The 12,654-nt window shown below is 34.0% G+C and overlaps 1 protein-coding gene and 1 non-coding gene across 2 annotated transcripts; both read right to left on the minus strand.

The window, feature by feature from the left end:
* Positions 1 to 7,644: 7,644 nt before the first annotated feature.
* LOC138923076 (small nucleolar RNA SNORA18) lies at positions 7,645 to 7,774 on the minus strand. Its single transcript, XR_011436196.1, has one exon. It is a non-coding gene; the product is annotated as a small nucleolar RNA SNORA18 (small nucleolar RNA).
* A 2,188-nt stretch (positions 7,775 to 9,962) lies between these two features.
* On the minus strand, positions 9,963 to 10,892 carry LOC138923071 (olfactory receptor 4C16-like). Its single transcript, XM_070259653.1, has one exon. The coding sequence runs from the start codon at positions 10,890 to 10,892 to the stop codon at positions 9,963 to 9,965; it is 930 nt and encodes a 309-aa protein (XP_070115754.1).
* Between the last annotated feature and the right edge of the window lie 1,762 nt (positions 10,893 to 12,654).

Raw genomic sequence — 12,654 nt, forward strand, 5'->3', positions numbered from 1 at the left:
GGTGCAAAAAAATGAGGTAAATATGATCACTTTTAAGGGGTAGTAGAAAATATTCAATTTAAAAGATCTTACTGAGCAACCCCAAAGTACAAGGCATTGAGTTGGAACAATGCAGAATAAAATCCTGAGAACCCATGGTTTTCAATATTCTAACTCCAGGAAGGAAACTAAAATAAGCACATTCTTTTTTTGTGTTGAGACAATAGTATCAATTATTATAAGAAAAGCTATAATGCAAGCGTTTAGAGAACAGGAGAATGAATTTTCCTTTTCACAGGCAATCACTGAAAACCATGTAAAGGATGTTTCTCAGCATTTTGATCCTAAAGTTCACAGAAGGTTGAAGCAGCTAGAAATAGAAAGATATTACAGCGAGAAAGGAGAGGGCAAGAGGAGTTTGCATATTGTACAACTATTTGTGTATTTTATTTTTATTTATGTTTTTTCCTGAGGAAGATTTGTCCTGAGCTAACATCTTTGTCAATTTTCCTTTATATTTTATGTGAGTTGCTGCTACTAGTTATTTTAAATCCTTGGCTAGTACATTACTTCTATTACAGAGATCACACATGTTATATTTACTAATCTTAGTATAGCCCCATTACATGGTGAACATACCCTGTTTATACACAGAATCCAATAAATATTTGTTGATTTGAGAACTATATTGTCCTTTTTCTAGATCAGAGGGTATTATAGGTTACTAAATAGATTAAAATTCCTTTGTTTAAAACAGGAGGAGATTCCCTGAAGTATGCTTGAGGCCACAGAGAATATTTCTCAGAGAAATTAATAAATATATGACTAAAGTAGTCTAAATTGTTTAGAACATGAAATGATGGAATTGAGCACTGTGGTTGCAGATTTGGGTCTAGACTTTTAATGTCATCAAGAAACTATTGATTAAATATTTGATAAAGACCCACAATTATTGTTAAACAAATTAAATATAATTATTATTTATAACTATATTATAAATAAATAAAATAACTTATAACTAAAATAATTTATAATTATTGTATGTATTATATAAATATAAATTATAAATGAATAAAATATCATAAAATATTATATGTCATTTTAAGTATATATGCCCAAATGTAAGAAAGAATTAAATTTATCCTGGAAACAGACAGGTTAATAGAATTGATAACATCCATACCAAAAACTACACTCTCTAGTGTGTGGCCAAAATCACTGACTGAATAGAGCATGAGAGAATTTCACATCATCTTGCTTCCAATGCCTACCACAGTTTCAAATGCTAATACTATAGGACACATCACTCAGTGAACAAAGGAAATGATAAACTCATTGTAATGGTTATGATGCCAAGACTCATTTCTCTTATAGTTTCAGATGTTTGTCCTGGATCACAAAGTCCAAGAGGACTTTTATTTTTTTTTTATCGTTGACACTCCAAAGTGAATAACCTCATCAGGCCTATTCCCAAAAGTTGTTTTTGATTTGGAGGAAGATGAGAGAAATTTCAGGTCTATTGAGAAGAAAATATACTAAAAGAGGGAAAAATATATAACTATGATTGTGTTAGTCTATCACAGGTTGAGCATTGGTCAACTCACAACTTACAAGGCAATATATTGAAGTTTTGGGTGAGATTGGGGAGAGAGACAATAGGATAAGTAAGTCTTCCAGATTATATTTAAATGTACTTTATTTCAGTTTATATTTTTACTTTCATACAGTGTCTTGTCCAATATCAACTTGGCAGGGAATATCTGGAGAAAGACTTTGGTCTTGGAAATAAGGGCGATGATAATATTTGTTTTCATACTTGAAAAAAAAAAGAAATCTTCATTGAAAGAAGTGACATGTCCACATTTAAGAATTGTTGACTTTGCTAAGACAGAAATAAAAAAATAAATAAATCAGTTACTGACGATCTAACATCCCTCTTTCTAAAGCCACATCTCCCTGCCATTTCTTCTTCTCTACTCCATTTCATTGTTTCATGAAGGTGGGGTTTGGGTGGTTACAGTCAAGATTTGGTCCTAAACCATTTGCTTGGTTATTCCCAAACACATAACCACTCTAGGTTTATGATGCTTAAGCTAAAAACTTGAATTGTGACAACAAACTATTAAGTAATATCCCTTCTTTAATTTAGGAGTGTCACTTCAGGAGCTCTAAGGGGCGCTTTTCAGAAACTGATGAAAGACAGATGAAAATGGGAATATTTTATATATTAACAATTAAAGAGCATTCATTTCTGTCTATTAGTATTTGCCAAGAACTAATATCATAATAGTGCTTAAAGTTTGCAGTAGATTATCCAAAGACTATAAGTGTTACCTGTTTCTCCATTCAAGTAGAATATCTGGGATATAATGTGCAGACAAGTGGAGAACATTATGTGTTTCTAGAAAATATATTATTTGTATAAATGTTTGTAACAATGTTGTATAAAGGACTATATAAAGAACACATTCTTTATCTTGTTGGGAGTGGTATGTGCATTGTTTATTATTATTCTTGAACCTACAAGGGCAGTCATGTATATCCTGAATGCCAAGTGATGCACCATGCAAAACATGGGCTCCAAGACTGACTGAAATAGAAAACTGAAGGGTCCGGCCCCAGTGGCACAACGGTTAAGTGCACACGTTCCGCTTTGGTGGCCTGGCATTTGCCGGTTTGGATCCTGGGTACAGACATGGCACCACTTGGCAAGCCATGCTGTGGTAGGCAAAATTAGTCAACATAATGTCAAAGCTAAAAAAGGGTTGCATTTGAAGAGTACTGTAGGAAAAGTATCACATCCACAAGTTTATTTGAGACTCAATGTGCCCACTGAACTGGTCACTAAAAATTTAGGAACAAAGTATGGAAGTGATGTTGAGAAATCTGTCAGAATGTACTTCATGAAGAGTATTTAATTTTGCTTAAAATATTCCATGATTTCCCATAGTACCAAGAATTAACTTGCTTTAACTATCCCATAATATCTCATGGCAAAACTTATGTTAATTCCTTTATTTTTTTTCACACAATTTAGTTCACATTCATCCCTTCTTCTCATTCATGAAATCACTGAGCTGAACAATAATGTTATTGAGTTCATTCTGCTTGGGTAAAGTAAGGATCCTGTAAGGAAAAAAATAGTTTGTCACTTTTTTGATTTTCTATTTGGGTACATTGTTAGATAACTTGTTGATTATTAGACCAGCTAGGCACATGGAAGTCCAGTGTACTTCTTCCTTTTCCACTTCTCCTTATCTGGCACCTGCTGCTCTATGTCCATATCCTCTAGAATGATTGTGGCTGACCTTTTGAAGAAGACCACTATCTCTTTCAGTGAGTGCATGATCCATGTCTTTTTAAGGCATTACTTTGGTAGCCTAGAGATATTTATCCTAATCGTCATGGCTTTTTACCACTCTGTAGCCAACTGTAAGTCCCTGTGCTACACAACTAAGACGAGTTATCAAGTCTGTGGTTTACTAGTGGCTGTGGCCTGGGTGGGGTCCTGTATACATTCTTCAGCTCAGATTTTTATGACCTTGAGTTTACCTTTTTGTGGTCCCAATGTGATTGATCACTATGAAACTTACCTGTACAGACACCTACGTGGTAAATCTACTCTTAGTGTCCAATGGTGAAGCCATCTGTATAGTGAGTTTTGTCATGGTGATGTTCTCCTTTGTTATCATTTTGCATTCTCTGAGAAACCACAGTGCTGAAGGAATAAGAAAAGCCTTCTCCACCTGTATCTCCCACATCACAGTGGTCATCGTGTTCTTTGGTCCTTATATATTTATATAAACATACCCTGCAACCACCTTCTGCATGGACAAGATGACACCTGTCAATTGGAAAAGCTTTGTTCAACCTTCTGATTTGTACACTGAGAAATGAAAAAGTGAAAAATGCAATGAGAAAGTTGTGGAACAAGAAGTTGGTCTCAGATGCCAAAAGAAGAATGGTAGTTTTAATTTCTCTTAATAGTTTGGATTGACCTAGCAGTTCATAGAGAATATGATATTCTTATTGTGGAGTTATTACAATCCTAACTTGGGGCATGAGAGCTACTTCCTTCAGGAAAATAAAGAATGTGAACACACAAGCTGATTAGTATCGAGTAAAATATATGAAGGGGATGTGACAGCACCACGTATAGTCTGGTATGGAAGGCCCATTGCCTTAGTGGTTCACTGCTGTTTCTCTGACTTCTGCCTTCCTAGTGTCACCTATGGTTTTTATCTAGTGTTTTTCCTGTTCTTCATCATGTTGACTACTGATGCTTCCTGCTTCTAGATTACCCTCCTCCCCATGCTTATCTCTACAGCCTAGCTACTTTTACCTCTTCCAAAGGGTTTCATTTATTAGACACTTCTGTCTCGACACATTTGATCATCGACCTTCAACTTAATTGTTCTTCCTGATTCAGCAGAAAGTATCAGATTCAAGTAACTGTAAAAAGTCCATATAGTAAGGAACAAGATAAAATCTAGTAATCCTCCTTCCAATTCTTGAGCATTTACTGAAAATTCTAAGCTTGTGTTTACTTAGATCTTTCTCAAACTGAGAAAATGCACCTTCCTGAGGTAGGTCTTGGATCTTAGGAAGGCTGTGACTGTTGGTTTTTGTACTCAGAATAGCATTCTTTTGGTAAAATCTACTTTATACTCTCAACTTGATTCTTTCTTTGGGGCAGGGGGTGGTATTAAGTTTTCTTTTGAATCATGTGAATTAATTGTAGCATAGCTGGCCCAAATTAAGTGTGATATATTAATGTGGTCTACAAGTAGAGAGAGTAATCAATTGATGTTACTGAATTTTAAAATATTAATAGAATAAAATAATGAATGAGATAATCTTAAGAAGGATATTTATGTTTCAAAATGGCAATATTTACATAACAGTTGTGAATTATAAATTTCCTTTCTGAAAAAGGCAAAATGTGGGAACTGTAAAAAACCAGTCATTGCTAGGGATTCAACGAGAGAGGAGAAGAGATGAATAGATGGAGGACAAGTCAATTTTAGTGAAGGAGAACAAATATTTATGATACTGGAATGATGGAAACATGACATAATGAATAACCCAAACCCCATAAAACTGTACAATACAAAGTGTAAGCCCTAACATAAACTATGAACTTTAGTACAAGTGTGACAATATTGGTTTACCAATGTAACTAATGTAGCAAACTGATGCAATATGTCAGTAAATGGGGAAGCTGAGGGCGACAGAGAAGATATGTGGGAACTCTCTGTACTTTTTTGAAACTTTTCTGTAAGCCTAAAACTGCACTAAAAAATAAAGTCTATTTTAAAAAGTTATATTCACAAGGGAAAATTTGACATATCACCATGATTTAAAATATTTTATTTGAATTATTTATACTAATTTATTATGTAATAGAAGTATATATTATTAAGCCACATATTTATATCCCGAAGTATTTTACAATTTACTCTTCTATGCTATATAAATACCATTAATGAATATATATAAGATTGTGTTTTCTGTGTGAAAACAACCCTTAATTGAGATATTATTATATAAATGCAAGCATTAACTTAAATGATGTCATTGGTCATGGATAATTTGCATATATTTCCATATATTTGCATATATGTGTATATGTATGCCACATCTTCTTTATCCCTTCAACCGCTTATGTTGTTTCCATATCTTGGCTATTGTAAATAATGCTGCAATGAACATGTAGGTGCATATATCATTTTGACTTAGCGTTTTTGCTTTTTTTGGATAAATATCAAGAAGTGGAATTGCTGGATCATATGGTAGTTCTACTTTTAATGTTTTGAGGAAGCTCCACACTGTTAAAAATTTTTTTTAAAAATCTAACTATATGCTATCTACAGGAGACCTATTTTAAATTTAAGAACACTCATAGACTGAAAATGAAATGATGGAGTAAGATATTCCATGTAATTGCTAACCAGTAGAGGGCAGGATGACTAAACTATTATCAAATATAAAATAGGCAAAAGAGACAAAGAAAGTCATTACAAATGACAAAGAATCATTTCCATAGGAAATTATAACAAATATAAATATATATGCATCCGAAATCATAGCATCAAAATACACAAAGTGAATATTGATGGAACTAAAGGGATAAATACACAGGAATACAACAACAATAGAAGATATTGGTATCCCACTTACAAAAATGGACAGAACATTTAAACAGAAAATCAATAAGGAAACAACAGACTAGAACAACACTATTGGTGAGATGAACCTAACAGACACATCCAGAACATTCCAACAACAGCAGCAATACACATATTCTTTTAAAGAGCTCACAGAATTTTCTTCATGATAGACCATATGTTAGGACACGAAATAAGTCTTAACAAACTTAAGAAGATTGAAATCATTCCAAATATCTTTTCTGAGCACAGTGGAGTGAAACAAGAAATCAATAATAAGAGAAAAGAGAAAAATTCACAAATTCATTGAAATTAAAATAAAACACTCTTGAATAACCATTGAGCAAAAGAGGAAATCAAAGGGAAACTGGAAAATGTCTAAGACAAATTAAAATGGAAACATAACATACCAAGAATTATGGGATGTCCCAAAAGTATTGGTAAGAGGGAAGTTTATAGTGATTAACACCTAAATTTTTCCGTATTTATTTATTTCTTTGTGGATGTACATCATAATATATTTCAAATTCTGTGTAGATTACATCATGTTCACCACCCGAAAACCAATTATATTCCATCCCCTTACATGTGAACCTAATTACCCCTTTTGCCCTCCCTCCTTCCCCCATGGTAACCACCAATCCAATCTCCAATGCTATGTGTTTGCTTGTCGTTGTTTTTACCTTCTACTTATGAGTGGGGTCATGTGGAATTTGACTTTCACCCTCGGAATTACTTCACTCAGCATAATACCCTCAAGATCCATCCATGTTGTCACAAAATGGCTGAATTTCATCATTTCGTATGGCTGATTAAAGTCAATAAATTTTTATTTAGGGAATTTTACATATGATTCCTTCCTCTGCCCATCAAGCTTACTTTAGTTCCACCAAAATTTGAGTCAAGATTAATCTACACAACAGCCCTTTTACAAAGAACCTGTGCTTTTTTTTAGATGAAATATATCTGATATATAACGTGGTGTAAATTTAAGGTGCATATGTTAAGTTGGTACATTTATATATTATAATATGATTCCTTTAGAAAAGAAAGAATTTAAAAAATGCATTGAGAACAGTGTTATATTGGTGAATGGAAGTTTTACCATTCTGTCATGAATGTAGAGAAGTCTTTAAGAATACTTGTAAGAAACATTTCAAAGAATGGTAAAAAAGATAAAAACAAATAAACAAATAAATATAACCTATGTTTAGTCCACAGTTGTCATTGTCAGTCAGCCCACAATTTTTTAGTTGAGTTTGTTTTATCTCCACTTGAATATGGATATACTGATGACACACTTCAAAAATTTCCCACCTAGAAACTTTGGGAATTAATTTCTTCAAGAAATTTACTTTAGGGTCTTCTGAATATGAATTAAGTTCAAATCATATTCACTCCTAAGCTTCCACACCAAAGAATTGTACAGGTATTTAAGATACTGTCAATACCTAAGATTAAAAAAAGTCATCCATTGGGTCTTTTATACTTTTAGGAACTCTGTATTGTTGTTCTTTCCCACAGATTTAACAAAAAGTTCTGTGAGTAAAGCAAACCACATAGTTACTTGACAAGGCATTTCCAATAATGTGAGTCTACATAAAAAGCCCCATTGGATAGAGCTCAATTCAAGATTTATATTTTACCATTCTGTGTTAACATCTCCCATAATAAAGTGCTCCCATGGTTCACACTTGTACTTAGCAGCAAAGTCCTGCGATTTTCTCATGCATTTCATTTTCTCCTAGAGCAAGAATGCACATTCTTGCTTAGACTTTCTTGCAGCTTTCCCCTGGTTAGTTGGTAGGAAGCAATAAGGGGTATAGGAGGAAGCCCAGGGAGGAAAGCAAATACCATTGCATGACAACTTGTTCAAATAAGGTAATGGCATGGTGTCTAGGCTAAGGAAGACTGTTCTTTCCTCTCTTTCAATGGAGAGGAAGCTGCTTATGATAATCAGGAGGGTGCAAGATAATTTGTGAGTTCATGGTTTTCACCCTTCCCTGCACAATTTTGTCTGTCTAGATCTCAGAGTCCCACTCTTTTCTTATCAGAATACTGACTTCAACAAAAAATTCCTAGTGAGGTTGCATATTCAGTCATCTTTACCATTCTATCATCTTTATTATAAAATCCTGGACAAAAATTAGACCATAATCTCTGTGGGCAGCAGATGCATCAACAGTGGGCATGGAAGCTCTGTGTTAAAAGTAGGTCCATCAGACATATTAGATAGAGTGTATCTGCAGAGGCACCTAAATTGGATCCAATACACAGCCCTTTTCATAATTACTTTGTCTTGAAATAGAAGAAGACGTCAGCTAAAACTATGCCAAGTGGAATTGACTATTTTGCAAAGCTTACAAGAGCAGAACCAAACTCCAGCAGCTGTGATCAATAATAAATCCTTGAGATGAAGGAGCCTTGAAATTCATAGAATATGAAAAATGTGATGTATATATGTCACTAGAGTTTATTGTGGAATTCACAGTTTTACATTCCCACATGGAGAAATAGATCATTTTCTCAAGCTAAAGAAATTCTAAAGTTCCTGGTACAATAAAATTAATATAAAACTAGTAATCTTAGTATAATTAAGTAATTTATAAATAGAGGTAGAAGTTCCAAATAAACAAAAATACTCATTGAATTTTCTCTATGGATAAAAATACAAATAAGAAGAGAAATTGAAATCAGAAGATTCTTAGGGTTCATACAATGTCTGTGGTGTTGATGAAGGGTGACAAATGGTGATATCCATCTCCATTGCGTAAACATAATTTTCATTCAAATATCTCAGTCTCATTCAAATTACTCTCTTTTCTGGATTATATTAAATCTAACTAAAATTATTCATATCAGTGATGTAACTCTTCTGCTCCAAAGCCTAAAAATCCTCCTCTGGGTTACAATATTCTTTCTTTAATCAATTCTTATTTTCATGTTCCCTACTATCAACTGCATATACTCTTCTAGGCCATATAAATATGTCCATATTAAATTGGGCCATCTATTCCATAATCATAAGAGGCTAATCTTATGAACAAATTATTATAATTGGCATGATTCAAGAGAAAACTTAAAACTTTCCCAAAATTAGAATGGATCATTTTAGGAGCAAAAAGTAATTTTTACAAACAGAATAATATTGAGTATAACCTAAATAATGAGAAACTTCCTAAGATAAAAAAGACTCCTTCAGAAGGGTGAATGTTCTCACAGTGTTCTGTCATTCTTCTAGAAGGACCTAAGTAACATATGATAATAATTCAAAGTATAACCACAGCACATAGAAGAGAGATTATCTACATTACATGTCTTGTCCTTTGCAACATGAAGCTTCTATAATTATTTAAATCTGGTGCTTTCTTTGAGTCAGGAAGTGCAACCAAGTTGAAGGTTCATGATCAGACACTATGATCCCACAGTACTTAATAAATGAACAGTTTGGAGGAAACCTTGCCAGGCTGTGGATATAAGCATGTAGAAGTGTAAGTATAAATAGAGAACACAAAGACTCAATATGAGGAAGGGCAGAGAAAATACTAGATCAAAACACAGTGATATTAGGCAGGCAAGAGAGGCAGAGTAAAGCATGTGTCTTACATGACTGTTTCTAGCTGGGGCTGCCTCTATTTCTATGTAAAACTGACTCAATGCTAATCAGTATATGAGTTCATATTGCCTATCTTCTTGAAGAAACCAATTCTTATGTCCCACTTTAGAATTATGTTAACTCTACAATAAGAGGATGATGTTCTCTATGGACTTTTTTGATCAATCCTAATTATAAAGAAAATTTGAAACTTCTATTCATCATTTGTCACCTGAGATCAACTTCATGTTCCATACTTTCCTCATGGCATTTTTCACTTCTGCATTTCTCAGTGTATAAATCAGAGAATTGAACAAAGGTGTTCCAATTGTGTAAAACACAGCTATCATCTTCTCCATGGAGAACGTGGTTGCAGGCCTTGTGTATATAAATATGCAAGGACCGAAGAACAAGATGACCCCGATGATGTGAGAAATGCAGGTTGAGAAGGCTTTTTTCCTCCCTTCAGCACTGTGGTTTCTCAGAGAACGCAAGATGATAACATAGGAGAACATCACCATGACAAAACTCACTGTACAAATGCCCCCACTGTTGGACACCAAGAGTAGATTGACCACATAGGTGTCTGCACAGGCAAGTTTCAACAAAGGCTGCAAGTCACAGAAATAGTGATCAATCACATTGGGACCACAGAAGGGGAAATTCAAGGCCAGAAAAATCTGAGCTGAAGAATGTACACAGGACCCCACCCAAGCCACAGCCCCCAATGCACCACAGACTTGATGGCTCATGATGATCGTGTAGCGTAGGGGCTTACAGATGGCCACATAGCAGTCAACAGCCATGATAATTAGGATGAAGATCTCCAGGCAGCCAAAGAAATGTGATGAAAAGACTTGGATCATGCACTCATTGAAAGAGATAGTGGTCTTCTTCAAAAAGGCATCCACAATCATTCTAGGGCCTATGGATGTAGAGAGGAAGGTATCAGATAAAGCTAAGTGGAAAAGGAAGAAGTACATTGGACTTCCAAGTGCCCAGCTGGTCTTGATGGTAGCAATAATCAGAAAGTTACCCAGCAAAGTCCCCAAATAGATAAGTAAGAAAGTGAAAAACACTATTTTCTTCCTAACAGGTTCCTGGGTTAACCCAAGCAGAATGAACTCAGTCACATTATTATTCAGCTGCATGATCTCTTGAATGAGAAGAAGGAGTGTGAAATGGTTCATCTGCAAAAAATAAGGGAATTAATTCATGGTGGTATGTGTAACATATAGTGTGATATATGATGTTATGGAATATTTTAACAAAAATAAATGTTCCTTATCATGGGCATTTTAGCTGTTGCTTCTTAGCAACTCACCTCAACACTTTGTTCCACAGTTTGTAATGTGGCTCCATTTTATTATTAATTTCATTATTTTTCCATATTTAATAAATTGGCATCCATGCTTGGATGGTGTATCACTTGGGGTTTTGGATATATCTGACTACTTTTGGAAGTTCATAATATAAATGGAAAATTATACCCCACCCCCTACGCATAAATAATATCTTCTTTACACATATATTTATCATTGTATATTTGTTACACATAATTCTAGAAATGTGCATTTTTTAATATATATTATGCTTCCCCTCACTGGATGCTAATTTCCAGATATTAGAGCTTGAAAAGAGAAACAGGAAGTACATATATCCTCTAAAAAATATGATGTTACCTTGTGGTGCTCTTATGATATTTAGTATTTAATATATACTAATGTAGAGAAGTGAATAGTCCTTAATAGTTGGCAATATCTCAAATATCCTTATTTCTACTTTTTTCTTTTTCCCATTTATGAAAGACACCCCTTAGAGGACCCAAAGTCCCTAAGGTTGCATATAAATGAAAGGGGGGTGTTATAACTCAACAGTTCTTGTTTTCATAATTCAAGCATTTAACTTAAACAATTTACATCTGAAATGATTTTGGGAGGACACCACGCAGTTCACATAGGATCAGATGATGGTTGTAATCTCTAGTAGAGTTTGTATTATCCAAGCACCTGAAAACTCCTTTGTTCTTGTAACAAACCAGAGATTCAGAGGAGGGAAGGAGATATAGTTTTAGACAACAGGAGTAGTGGGCAGTCAGTAACTGACTTCATTCAATTTATTTCTGTCCTGGCTAAGTCACTGATGATTTAACTTTGAAATTTAATTTATTTCAATGAATATTTCTCTTTTTTCAAACTTAGAAAGGAATACTATCACTGCCTTCACTTCTAAGAAGAAAACTTTTTATCTACATCATTCTTTTCAAGATAATTTTGAAAGGGACTATATACAAGTAAAAAATTTGGAAGGCTTATGTATCTCATTGTGTTCCTCTTCAATCCTTCAATACACTGTCTTGAAAGTTGTAAGTGGCCCAAGCACAACTATGATAGACTAAACAGATGCAAATTTCCCTTGTACATCTTTTCCTCTCGGTTGGTAAACTTTCTTCTCCTGAGCCCACTTGAAATATACATTATGTTCCTCCAAATCAAAAACTACTCTCAGGAAAGTGTCTGATTAAGTAATTTATATTAGGATACCAGATTTTTAAAAAACTCTCTTTGTGCTATGAAACTTTTGACAAATACCTTCAACTATGAGGAAACTGATCCTTAGTATCTTAATCAAAACAATAAGCTCATTCTTTCATTCTTAACTTGAAAGAGTGATCAATCATGAAATATTTGTACTTGAAGTTAAGTTCCATAATTGTGGCCACTACTTTGAGTGTATGACTTTTGATTTGTGCTATCAACCCCATTAGAATGTTCATTTATAGAGCAAGTTTATTTTATTTTATTGTTTTGCTAAGTAATATTTACCCTGAGCTAACATCTGTTGCCAATGGTAGAGGTATCATTTTTGTTTGAGGAAGATTGACCTTGAGCTAACATGTGTGCCAGTGTTCCT

The sequence above is a fragment of the Equus caballus genome, unplaced genomic scaffold (assembly GCF_041296265.1).
Source record: "Equus caballus isolate H_3958 breed thoroughbred unplaced genomic scaffold, TB-T2T haplotype2-0000440, whole genome shotgun sequence".
NCBI classification, from domain to species: Eukaryota; Metazoa; Chordata; class Mammalia; order Perissodactyla; family Equidae; genus Equus; species Equus caballus.

What these genes read in the sequence shown, in the direction of transcription:
- LOC138923071 (XM_070259653.1), bottom strand. Translation starts at nt 10,892, where the DNA reads ATGCAGCTGAATAATAATGTGACTGAGTTCATTCTGCTTGGGTTAACC.